Here is a 13,147-nt window from a genome sequence, read left to right as displayed (position 1 = left end):
GAGCTGGCTGACGACATCCCGCAGCTTGCTGAGGGCCTCCCTCCTGCCCCTGATGGGCCTCACCACCTCCTCAGCCAGGGCCTGCTGCAGGTGGCGAGCCCGGCGAGTGGCAGTGCTGCACTCCTGCTGCAGCAGCGCCTGTGTCTGGTGGAGCTCAGCCTCCTTCCAGCGCTGCAGCTGGTGGGTCTCTGCCTCCCGCTGCCGCAGGTTCAGCTCCTGCAGCTGGTGCTCCGACAGAACCCGTCGCTGCTCCCACTGGGACTCGAGCCGTTCCGCCAGCACCTGCGTGGCCTCCTGCAGAAGGGATGGCTTCCACCACATGCCCAAGAGAACTTGACCAAGGCACCTCCTGGGTACCAGTGGCTTTGCTGCCAGACGAAACCAGACCAAGCTGGCTGGAAGCGCCATTCTCTCCTCTTCACCTGGGGTTTGTTGTGAGGTTTTGGGGAGGGGTGTGTTTGTTGTCACACGGGTACAAACCCTGCATGAGTTGTGGCATATACCTTCTCTAGTCTCTCTCTAGAGCAGAGGGATGCCTTCTCCTTGGAGCTGGGGTACTGCTCTGGAGAGGTGAGGAGTAGGGCAGGTTGTCTTTGGAGTTGCTGGACCAGTTTCTCCACTGGTGAGGCAAGGGAAGGAGCAAGACTGTTTTCCTGTTGTTGGAGTCCAACTGCCAGTTCATTCCATGCTGGTGCTGCTTGGCTTTCCAGTCTGTTCTTGACAGTGACTTGGTGTACAAACATGGTGGCTTTGTGCACCCTTACACCCCGTGGCTTGGGTCCATTGGGCTTCATCAGGATGGGTGGGAAACTGCGCCTTGTCCAGGTTGTAATAAAGCATCTCTGGCACAGCTCATTGTCTCAGGTACTGGATTGCTTTCTCCACGGCAAGCCATTGGATTGGCTGATGTAGAACATCTTCACCAAAGGGATGCCTTTCCCTCACACTTGAAGTGAGTCTCCTCCAAAGGCTGAAGAGATTTTGACTTTTTCCCAGACGCCTTGTCAGTTCCTCCTTCCTTATCCAGGGATCCCAGCTGCTTGGCCTCCCTGCTGGATGATTCCAGGCTACTGGCCTCCATATCCCAGCATCAGAGCAGCCAAGCGGGAATGTCCTCACCTGAAAGGTGGAAGGAATCCTCTCAAATACTGATTCAATGAAATGCAGTAATGCTGAGTAGATTCATAGAGATGTAGCTTAGGAGACAATTAATTAATATCACTTTAATATAAGAAAAATTTGTGTGTTTTGAGAATAGATCTGGTTTGGATGTTAGTAGAATATGGCTGTAGCTGTGTGAGCTCTTTTGTGAGAGCAGCTACAGAATTTAACCCAAACAGTGTATCAGTCTTGAAGATAAAGAAGACAGGGGAGTCATAAATGAGACCAACAACCAATTATCAGCTATAAAGGGCTATTAATGAGTTTGTGCAGGAATGAGTTTTAGAAACTATGGAGAAAACTGTAAAGAACATGTGCTGAGAGAGAGGAAGACATCCAGCCTTCATCCCTGAAGACCACCAGAAGACCCCCTAAGTGTCCCCGAGTGTGCTCTATCTGGGAGGAGTGAATGTGAATGACTTCCTGGAAATAATTTGCATGACCCTGTCTTTTCTTAGAAATTCGAATGAATTCAGCCCCTGGCTGACCCTCAGCTCCTCGGGCAAGGGGCTGGGGGCATTTTGATGGCCAGCGCCGGCTCCTCTTGGTCTGCCAGGCAACACCAGGAGATGATGTTGCCCACGAGGTGGCAAGTGGTTGGCTGCCCCCTTGCACTGTCACCCCTGGACACTGTGATGTCATCACACGTCACACTCACCCCTACTACAGATCGGGGCATCGTGGCCGTGGGGCTGCCAGAAGCCCAAGACCAGCCGTGGCAGCAGGAGCCATGGCCAGGTACCGCCGCAGCCGCAGCCACAGCCGGAGCGGCAGCCGGAGCGGCAGCCGGAGCAGACGACGGCAGAGACCCCGCTCCAGGCGCGGTGGGCAGACACCCAGCCGGAGAAGGCGGAGGCAGCCAGCTGCCAGCCACAGGCGGCGACGCCGAGGTAGGCGATGGAAACAGGGGCCCGTCCCCAGGCACCGTGGGACGTCCTGGGACTGTGGGCAGTGGGCGATGGAAGGGCGGCCGCGCAGCAGGGAGCGGGGCAGGGGACTCACAGACTCCCTCTTCCCCAGGTGGCCGCTCTGTCCTACACCGCCGCATCCGCAAGCAGAGGATGAGGCGGCGGCGCAGGGGGAGGGCACCGTAAGCGCAGCGTCCGCACCCTCCTGCGCAGGACCCTTCCAGCCGTCGATGGACCTGTGCCGGGGAGGCGGCAGGCGGTCCCCAGGAAGCGGGGGCCGCCTGCCCCAGGACAGCACAGCCTGCCAATAAACTAAACATGGCTCCTCTATCGTTGGGTCTGATCTGGGGGCTGGCAGCCGTGGGCTGCGCTGGGGCTGAGGGGCCTGGGCTGCTCTGAGCTGCGCTCTCAGGGAGGAGGGGAGAAGCTTTGTGGGGAGGGGTCTTTGGGAGAAACCTGCTGCACCAAGATCTGGCCCGGGGTCAGGAGGGGAGGACAAGGACAAACGTCGTGTCTCCATGATGACCACAACAATGGTAATGGTGTCAGGGTGTGAGCTCCAGCCTGCTGGGGCCTTGAGAGTGGCCACAGGGGGCTTCTGGCTCAGCTCCCACTCTGCCTTAGGCCTGGCCCAGGAGCCTTGGGCCAGGCTTAAACCTCACCTGTGCTTCGTGGGGAAGGTTGGTCGCAGCGGCTGTGTGTGGTGGGCCTGGGATCAGGCCCATGGTGTCAGGGCACCCCCATGGGAGGCAGAGATGGGCCCTACATGTGCAGGCTTACAGCAGAGCCCAAGTCTGGCGTGTCGGGGGCTTGAAACCCAGCTCATGGGGCCAGTCCTGGGGCTCAGAAGAGAGACTGGAGTCCTGGACTTGGGGCTCAGAGCCTGTCGTAGCTTTGTGGAGCTGGGTACTGGTAAAGAAGAGGGGGGCTGCAGGGGTGGCTGCTGCAAGGAGCAGCCAGAAGCTCTCTGCAGGTCCCACAGAGCAAACACCAGCTGCCTCAAGGCCAGTGTCCTGGTTAAGGCCAGTCCAGAGTTAACCTCCCCAAGCAGCCAGCACTGGTGAGCTGAGTTAGCCTGGGCTAACTCGTAACTGGAGAGTCAGGGAGTGATTGGTAGAACCCGCTGAGTGTAATTGGCCATTATTGTTTTACATTCACAGTGATTCTTGTCAGTAAATTGTTCTTATCTAAACCACAGAGGCTCTGTCTGTCTCTGCTGTGGGAGGGAGCAAGTGGTGTGTGGTGCTCAGCCACTGTCTGGAGCTGAACCACTACAAGAGGCCTGGGAGTCAGCACTTGGCATTGCTGCTTTATCAGACCAAGCCAGGGTGTCCTCAGCATCAGGGTTGCCTGCGCTTTGCCCATGTTTGTCCTCATGGTCTCCAGTTGTCTGCTCTAATGAGCCCCTGGGGAGCAGACAGATTTCTCTTACAACAAACAGCAGTTAAACATGACCCTTTTTCATAAACATGGAATCTCTCTCCTCAACTGCCTGCTGCGGCCAAGGAGCGTGTGAAGGGGGTCAGCTTTCAGAGGAGGTTCTTTCCAAGAACAGTCCTTGATGGACCAAAGAGCAAGCAGAGGTGGAAAACAGTGATCATAGTGAAGTGCATATGTCCAACTAGTCTGCTGGAAAGATGTCCTTAGGCCTGGCTGTGTCATCAGGAGATGTGGAACATGAAAGAGACAGACTGACAGTAATGCAGGTATAGGGGAAGGTGAGTATTTCTTATACCTGCATTGGTAAATTGTATATAAATGTGTGAAATAATTGTGGCCCTTTGCAAGCAAACAAGATGCAAAGAGAGCACAGCTCATCATTACGCAGTGTCTCGGTACAAGAAGACCTGGAGATACGTCCGAAGGAGTGGTAGGAATGTAGCCCATGTTAATACAACTTAGACAAAGTAAACTGAACAGAAAATAAAACAACTCAAAACCTACTAAATCCAAACTGGTCCTAACGAGAATTACATGGCCAGTGATATAGTGATGAGGATGAACAGCATATTGCTGCTTAGAAACATCCAGTCATCAGTTTCCACATGGCATCCTTCAGCTCCTGGTTCCTCATGCTGTAGATGAGGGGGTTCACTGCTGGTGGAACCACCGAGTAAAGAAATGATGCTATCAGGTCCAGAAATAGGGAGGAGATGGAGGGGGGCTTCAGGTAGGCAAAGAAGGCAGTGCTGACAAACAGGGAGACCACAGCCAGGTGAGGGAGGCAGGTGGAAAAGGCTTTGTGCCGTCCCTGCTGCGAGGGGATCCTCAGCACAGCCCTGAAGATCTGCACATAGGACACCACAATGAACACAAAACACCCAAAAGCTAAACAGACACTGACCACAATGAGTCCATTTTCCCTGAGGTAGGCATCTGAGCAGGACAGCTTGAGGATCTGGGGGATTTCACAGAAGAACTGGTCAAGGGCATTGCCCTTGCAGAGGGGCAGTGAAAATGTATTGGCTGTGTGCAGCACAGCATGGAGAAACCCACTGCCCCAGGCAGCTGCTGCCATGTGGACACAAGCTCTGCTGCCCAGGAGGGTCCCGTAGTGCAGGGGGTGGCAGATGGCAACGTAGCGGTCATAGGCCATGACAGTGAGCAGACAGTACTCTGTGTCAATCAAAAATAAAAAGAAAAGTTGTTGAGCCACACATCCTGTGTAGGAAATGGCCCTGGTGTCCCACAAGGAATTGGCCATGGATTTGGGAACAGTGGTTGAGATGTAGGCAAGGTCAACAACAGAGAGGTTGAGGAGGAAGAAGCACATGGGGGTGTGGAGGTGGTGGTCACAGGCTATGGTGATGCTGATGAGGCCATTGCCCAGGAGAGCAGCCAGGTAGATGCCCAGGAAGAGGCAGAAGTGCAGGAGCTGCAGCTCCCGTGTGTCTGCAAAGGGCAGGAGGAGGAACTGGCTGATGGAGCTGCTGTTGGACATCTGCTGGGATCCAGTGTGGACACCTGTCAAAGGATAAAAAGGTAGTCAGAAGTTAGGGAACGATTCTTTGAGGGAAACAGTATCCAATTCACATTGACTCCCTGTATTCAGGAAGCCTTTTGGCAGATCCCTTTTGGCAGGTCTGTTTTGTGCTGGCTTGAGGGTGCCACTGCTGGGAGGAGGGTTGGCAGCGGGCTCTGGAGAACTCAGTCCTGCCTGGCAGCAGTCAGTAAATAGAAGGATGGCCTGATCTCGACTAAATCCCCTGTGGATAGCAATGAGCTTTTCAGCACTGTCACTCCAGTTTCACCCGAGGGCAGAGCAGAGCTTTGGAGCTTTGGTTTTCTCCTCACTTAGTGTCTGTGAGCACAGATGATGCCAGGAAAAGTGTCAGAAGTCCCAGGAGGCCAGTGAGGGAACTGCTGGGCTTGGGGAAGAGCAAGGTTCTCCATGCAGGGCTGGATCTCAAGGGACTGCTTTTTCTGCCTGTCCAGATCTCCTTAGCAGACCCATATCCATCACAGGATGCTGCTGTCATTTCTTCTATCAATTGAGCGATGGCAGACAATACCCATGACTGGAAAAAGGTCCTCCATGGGAAATCCCTTTGACATCTTCATCACTAATGACCTAACTAAAATCCAATTAGTTGTAGAGGTTTTGAGTTTTTTGAATGAAAGTGACTTGAAGAACCATGCTTGTAAGGGCTTTCTGGATGTTAATGAGCCCCATGGTGTCTTTTCTTCTGAGTCCACAGACCTCAGATACCAAGATGAGAGTGAAGAAACCTCTCAAGAACTCCAAGTCAGGAGTAATGCCCAAGGTACCTTGAAGCACTAACAGGCCCCACTGGGAGCCATTCCTGACAAAGCCTCCCCATGGGCTCGTTAGAGCAGACAACTGGAGGCCATGAGGACAAACACAGGCAAAGCACAGGCAGCTCTGATGCTGAGGACACCCTGGCTTGGTCTGATGAAGCAGAAATGCCAAGTACTGACCCCCAGCCCCTGGGCAGGGAGATCCTGACGCTCACCTGTGTCTCAGGGCTCTTCTTTGGGATGTGGGGAGTGTGACACCAAGGGAAGGACAGAAGATGGACCCAGGGTGCCCTCTCCTAGGATGAGTGCAGGGTGTCAACCATGCTCCATGGCCATGAGGACAATGTGTCTTCCCTGAGGCCTCGGTGGCAGGGACATCAGCCATAGCCAAGGGGCTATGTGCCTGTTTCTCTGCAGGCTTCAGGCACCCAATGCCCTTTTCCACCTTGTTCTCACCCCACCATGTCCCTGCCTGTACTGCTGTCTCTCCATCCTCACCAGCTGTTCCTACAAGAACAAAGCCACCAGCTCATCCAGACTTCCTCCCAATGACTTCTTGAAGCACAGCACTATCCTCAGAATGACATTTCTTTATCCTCACACCCAGTCTGACCTTCAAAACTGAAGTTTTGTGTGGACTTCCTTTCTGATGTTCTTTCCCTGAAGCACAAAGAGGGCTTCCCCCAGCCTCCCCTTCCCCAGGCTAAAGAAGCCCGGGTCTCTCAGCCTCTCCACACAAGACCCCTAACTGTATCTTGGCAGACTTTCTGTGCCCATGTGAGTGTTTCTTCCTCATTCCTTAGACTGGGGAGCCCCACACTGGGACTGACTGCTCCAGAGGTGGCCTCAACCTCTCAGTTGGCCTCAACCTCTGAGTCCAGATGGGCCTTTGTCTTTGCAGTCACACTCCTCCCAGTGCAGCCCAGTGTGCTCGTGGCAAGATTGCTCTTCAGCAAGGGCTGGGATAAGGACAGTTTACTGGGACAGCAGAGAGAGAAACAATGATAGGACTTTGTGGCAAAATATACACAACAGGTGATGCACAATGCAGTTTGTCACTGAACCCCACAGCTCTGGCCGCAGAGCTCACAGCTGTCCTGAAAGCACGTGTGTCCTGGAGCTGAGTTCTCCTGCGCCCACCAGACCCCCTTTATGCTGATCATGGTGTAATTTGAATGGAATATGCTTCTTGGGCAGATTGGGTCACCTGTCCTGGCTGTGTCCCCTCCCAGCTCCCTGGGTGCCCCCCGACTTCTCTTTATTAGCGCAGTATGAACAACAGAAAAGTCTTTGATTGCTTGGACACAACTAAAGCCTCCCTGTTACCAGCACTGCTGTCATCCTAACAACGACACGTGGCACCACACTGGCTGCTAGAAAGAAAATCAACTCTATTCCTCTGAAAACCAGGCCACCTTTGTAGACAACAAATGCAAGAAAACAGTGGGCTCACTCCTGTAGTCATACAGTATGGATAACCCCTTGGTCAGTGATGGTCACCTGGGTCTGTTCTGTCCCCTTCCAGGCACTTGTGCACTCCCAGTTGACTCATTTCTGGAACACAATTAGAAAAAAGCCCTTGATGCTGTGCAAGCATTGCTCAGCAAGGAACAAACACGTCTGTTTAGACTTTTCTGCTTATGGAAACAAACCACAGAATTATGGGGGCCACACCAACATGAGCATTAATTCCAACCCATGAAAATATGATCAGGAGGAGAAGATCTCCTCTGGTTGGAAATCGTGATTTTTCTGTTCATTAGATCCCTGAGTTTCTCAAGGTCCATTTGAAGGGAAGCTCCATTTTACTAATGGTTCACATGTGCTTGCAGATGGCTCTCTAACTTACCGTGCTTCTAACAAAATGGCAGCAATAGGTGCTATAGAACCTGGGACTCTATTGCTGGTTGTTCAGCATGTTCGAGAGTGGATGATGGTAGAGCCCAAAACTGGCATTGTTACGACTGGTCCTGTGGCTAGGAATGCCCTGAGCCCCAAGGTTACTGGGGCTGTTAGTGGGCTACCTGGGGAGCTTTCAGGCCAGAAACCTTTTTCTGCCCTCACACCTTTTGCCATGGAGCTGGTGCTGGACATGGAGCAGTGTCGAAGGTGGACACTGTTAAAGCTGGAAAATTATGTTGGGCAGAGTTACATCCACTCCCATGGCTACAAATGTCCTGATCCCCATGTTCCTGGAGCTACTATTGCCATACCTGGGGATATGTAAGGCCATGAACATCTTCCATCCCTCACACCTTTAGTTTGGGATGTATTGTTGTGCATTTAGCAGGTTCAAAGGTGGACACTGGTATAGCAGAAATGACATCAGGCAATGTTAGGACCCTTCTTTTCTCTCTGAACGCTCTGAGCCCTAAGGTACTGGAGCTGCCAGTGATCTACCTAGGCAGGTTTCAGGCCAGGAGAATCTTTCATCCCTCACACTTTTGTTAGGGATCTCTTGCTGTTCCTTTAGCAGTTTGAAGGTGTATCCTGGTAGACCCCCAAAATGACATCAGGTAGTTTTAAGACTGTTCCATTTCTAAGGAAAGCCTTGAGCACTGAGGTTACTGGGGCTACTAGTGGGATACCCAGGCAGGTTGAAGGTCAGAAACATCTTTCACACCTCAAACTTTTCCTTTGGGAGTTATAGCTGGACATTTAATGTTTTTGAAGGTGGACGCTGTTAGAGCTGGAAAAAGACATCAGGCAAATTTCATACCATTGCACTGTCTATGAAAACCCTTTTCCCCATGGTTAATGGGGTTCTAGTGGGCTACAAGGGGAGTTTTAATACCCTCACATGTTATGTTTGAGGTTACTGCTTTACATTTGGTGTGTTCAATGTTGGATGCTGGGAGAGCCCGTAAATGTCCACAGACATGTTAGGATTGTTCCCTAGGAAAGGAAAGCCCTGAGCCCTAAGGTTACTTGGGCTGCTAGTGGATACTTAGGTAGGTTTTAGGCCAGGAACATCTTTCAGCACTCAAATCTTTTGCTTTGGAGCCCTACCTGCACATTTAGCACGTCCTAAGGTGGATGCTGGTTTAGCCTGAAAATGATAACGGGAACTTTTAGGATCATTCCATTGTACAGGTACCACAGAATCATAGAGCTACAGAATGGCCCTGTCTGGACTCTTTCAAGGAGCTCTCTGTCATTCTTGAACTGAGAAGCCCAGAACTGGACACAACATTCCATGTGTGGTATCACCAGAACAAAGGGGAGATAGGCCTTTCTTGACCTACTGAACACACCCTTTCAAATACACCCCAGGATGCCATTGGCCTTCTTAGCCAGAAGGGCACATTGCTGGCTCATGCTCATCCTGCAGCATATGAAGGGGGTCAGAGAACCGCTTATTAGACATCCGAAAGATGGCACGTTTTCAAATGTTGTGAAGCTCAAAGCAGACACTGGAGAGCTGAGCAGCTTCTGAATGACCAAAGAGCAAGAGGAGGTGGAAACCTGCTGAGCAAAGTGAAGTGCATACATCCATCTAGGCTACTGAGCAGACAAAAATCCAACCAAAACCCCTACTAAACACAGGCTGGTCCTAACAACTGTTACATGGCCAGTAATATGTCGAAGATGATCAGTTCATTGCTGCTTCAAAATATCCAGTCCCCAGTTTCCACATGGCATCCTTGAGCTCCTGGTTCCTCATGCTGTAGATGAGGGGGTTCACTGCTGGTGGAAACACCAAGTAAAGAAATGATGCTACCAGGTCCGGAAATAGGGAGGAGATGGAGGGAGGCTTCAGGTAGGCAAACATGGCAGTGCTGAGGAACAAGGAGACGACAGCCAGGTGAGGGAGGCAGGTGGAAAAGGCTTTGTGCCGTCCCTGCTGCGAGGGGATCCTCAGCACAGCCCTGAAGATCTGCACATAGGACACCACAATGAACACAAAACACCCAAAAGCTAAACAGGCACCAAACACAATGAGTCCAGTTTCCCTGAGGTAGGCATCTGAGCAGGAGAGCTTGAGGATCTGGGGGATTTCACAGAAGAACTGTCCAAGGGCATTGCCCTTGCAGAGGGGCAGTGAAAATGTATTGGCTGTGTGCAGCACAGCATTGAGAAACCCACTGCCCGAGGCAGCTGCTGCCATGTGGACACAAGCTCTGCTGCCCAGGAGGGTCCCGTAGTGCAGGGGGTGGCAGATAGAAACGTAGCGGTCATAGGCCATGACTGTGAGAAGACAGAACTCTGTTGCAACCAAAAACAAAACGAAAAAGAGTTGAGCCACATGTCCTGTGTAGGAAATGGCCCTGGTGTCCCACAAGGAATTGGCCATGGATTTGGGAACAGTGGTGGAGATGCAGCCAAGGTCAGTAACAGAGAGGTTGAGGAGGAAGAAGTACATGGGGGTGTGGAGGTGGTGGTCACAGGCTATGGTGATGATGATGAGGCCATTGCCCAGGAGAGCAGCCAGGTAGATGCCCATGAAGAGCCAGAAGAGCATGAGCTGCAGCTCCCTTGTGTCTGCAAAGGGCAGGAGGAGGAACTGGCTGATGGAGCTGCTGTTGGACATCTGCTTTCTGTGAGCATGGAGACCTTTCCAATGATGAAAAAGCACAGTGAGAAGTTAAAGAAGTCTTCTTTGAGGAAAACATATTCCAATTCTAACAGATTGACTCTCTGTATTCAGGAGGATTTTGGGAGGTCTGCTTTATGCTGGCTTGAGCATGCCACTGCTGGGAGGAGGGTTGGCTGTGGGCTCTGGAGAACTCAGTCCTGCCTGGCAGCAGTAAGGAAATAGAAGGATGGCCTGATCTCAGACTAAATAGCCTGTGGATAGGAAGGAGCTGAGGAGTGTTTCTTCTGTCAGAACTCCCTGACATTGCTGCTGCAGTGCCAGTGAAACCTTCCCCTGAGTGCAGAGTGGGGAGAGCTGCTGTGTCCATCAGCCCTGCTCTCAGCTGCCCTGTGCTGGACACTCTGTGGTCACACCCTGCTGTTCACCACAGAAGAAACTGGACCCCACAGAGAGCTGAGGAATCCAGTCTCGCAGGGCAGAGCTCCAAAGCCCTCCTGTGGTCTCATCCTACCCAAGGATGATCTCAGCTCCCCGCTCCCAGCCAGGGACACACAGGGCTCAGTGCAGCTGCCCACACACAGGTGATGAGTGGCATTGCCACGGCCTCTGTGCCGAGATGTCTCCTGCAAGGGGCTCCTCTCTGGGCACAAGAGTCCCTGGGAGAGCGGTGCCATTGTGGGGGGCAGCTGCAGCCCAGCAGGAGCTGCCTGGAAAACCTCAGTCCTACAGATGGGGGTCCTGAAGTGAGGGTCAGTTCAGTGCCAGCCCCACCAATGGACGTGCTCAAACCCCAGGTAATGGTGGGACAAAGGCAGCAAGGACAGGAGGGGATACAGCAGGAAATGCTGCAGCAAAAGCTTTAGGGTCAGCAATAGTCAGACAGGCACTCAGGGGTTTCTCCTAACTGCTGGTTTGGCTGCCAAGGAGAAGACTCATCCTGAAACCCTGGAACTCTGGGTGCAGAGTCTGTACTGGGTGGCAGAAACCAGGGAGTCGGTGTGGGAAAGTGTCAGGGAGGTCCCAAATCCGCACTGCCAGGGCAATTCTGGGAGCAGCTCCTCCCTCCCTGACAGTGTCTCTGCTGCCTGGAGCTGTACCTGCAGCTGTTTCTCTGTGACCATCTCACCTCCTGCTCTGTGTTCACAGACCTCATCCAAACTGCCCTGTGCTCAGCTCTGCTCTGCAGACCCCTCCTGGCATCAGGGCACTGCCCCAGGGAACCTCTGTGTGTGCAGGGCTCAGCCCAGGCTCCAACAGCTTCATGAGAATCAAGTTTTCACTGCATATTCTCAAGGGGAGAAATCAGTCCTCATCTACCACACTCAGCACAGCCCACAGGAGAGGAAAAGTCAAAGCAAAGACTCTGCCTTTGGAGAAATATTCTCTTTGGCATTTCTCAAGGATCAGCTCTGGCTGGGAGCAAAGCTGACCCAGGCAGCACTTTCTTACAGCAGAAGGACCTTACGTTGCCCTTCCCTGGGTCACTGCTTCAACCCAGAGGTGCTGTCTATATCCCTGTGGAAAACCCAGCAGGCAGGCTGAGTGCTGACTCTGGCAGCAGCAGAGTCCCTGCCCCAGCACACAGACCCTGGGTCACAAGGACCCTGCTCGCAAGGACAGCCCTGGGCACCCCTCAACCATGCCCAGGAGAAGACAGCTGTCCTGCACTGTGCAGGACAGGCAGAAGGCATCCTTTCCATGCAGCACATTGTCCTATAGAGAACATGTCCTCCTGACAGACCCCACACACTGTCCCATATCCCAGATTTAGGAGATCCCTGCAGGAACAGAACCTGCATTGCTCTGCACCCACAGACATACCAGGGACATACTCACAGGTAGAGTGCTGAGGATATTTCTCCTCCAGTGACCTCTCAGCATCTGGCAGCACTCTCAACCTCTCAGGTCTCCCCTTGATGCCTACAGGCAGTGTCCCCAGCCCTGTGTGCTTGGCAGAGGAGCTGCTCTGTGGCAGAGCTGCCCCTCATCACTGCTGTAATGTTTCATCAGCTCCCACTGTCCCAGGAGTCCAGCCCAGCTACAGCAGAGGAGCAGGTGAAGGCGTCACGTACTCCTTGGCTCCTCTGAGGTATTCCTGAAGCGCCAGGGAACCAACTTGGAAAGACACTGAAGTCCTCCCTGCCATCTGCTCTCTAGTCTGGGGAGAAATCCTTCTGTCCAGCAGAGTCCTTTCTCCTGATCAAACACGAGCTGGGCAGAAGAATCACTTTTTCTTGTCTCCATATGAGGCAGGACCCACAGAAGATGAGGGGAAGGGGACTCTTTCCCCTTGAGGAGGGGATGCAGCTCTGGCACAGGGCTGCCTAAAACCAAGGGAAGCTGGGATTCCCATTGCCACAGTTCCAGTGGGCACAAAAGAGGCACCTGCTTCCTGGGAGCTGCTGGTCCCAGCTCCCAGGGGAATTAATGGGGGGTGGAGGCCAAGCAGGAGGTGTTCAAACACCAACACCCGGTGAAACCTGAGGGGCCAGAGGTGCTCCAAGAGATGTGCAGGGAGATCCAAGGTCAAGGAATCACAGAACGTTAGGAGTTGGAAGGGACCTCAAAAGGTCATCTAGTCCAATATTCCCTGCCAGAGCAGGATCACCTGGACTAAACCACAGAGGAACACATCCAGGTGGGTGTGAATGTCTCCAGAGGAGGAGACTCCACAACCTCTCTGGGCAGTCTGTCCCAGGGCTCTGGCACCCTCTCAGTGAAAGAGTTTCTCCTGACATTCACATGGAACTTCCTCTGCTCCAGCTTTGACCCATTGACCTGA

The 13,147-nt window shown here is 52.9% G+C and overlaps 2 protein-coding genes across 2 annotated transcripts; both read right to left on the bottom strand.

The window, feature by feature from the left end:
- Positions 1-4,086: 4,086 nt before the first annotated feature.
- On the bottom strand, positions 4,087-5,010 carry LOC311200717 (olfactory receptor 14A16-like; the record flags this gene model as incomplete). The annotated part of the gene is made up of 1 exon (XM_084275002.1): positions 4,087-5,010. The coding sequence occupies one exon, from the start codon at positions 5,008-5,010 to the stop codon at positions 4,087-4,089; it is 924 nt and encodes a 307-aa protein (XP_084131128.1).
- A 4,410-nt stretch (positions 5,011-9,420) lies between these two features.
- Positions 9,421-10,359, bottom strand: LOC311200661 (olfactory receptor 14C36-like; the record flags this gene model as incomplete). The annotated part of the gene is made up of 1 exon (XM_084274947.1): positions 9,421-10,359. The coding sequence occupies one exon, from the start codon at positions 10,357-10,359 to the stop codon at positions 9,421-9,423; it is 939 nt and encodes a 312-aa protein (XP_084131073.1).
- Positions 10,360-13,147: the final 2,788 nt, after the last annotated feature.

The sequence above is a fragment of the Gallinula chloropus genome, assembly GCF_964237585.1.
Source record: "Gallinula chloropus genome assembly, chromosome: 24".
Classification (NCBI taxonomy): domain Eukaryota; kingdom Metazoa; phylum Chordata; class Aves; order Gruiformes; family Rallidae; genus Gallinula; species Gallinula chloropus.
The sequence above is the reverse complement of the archived record's forward strand: the minus strand, read 5'-3'. Positions and strand labels throughout refer to the sequence as shown.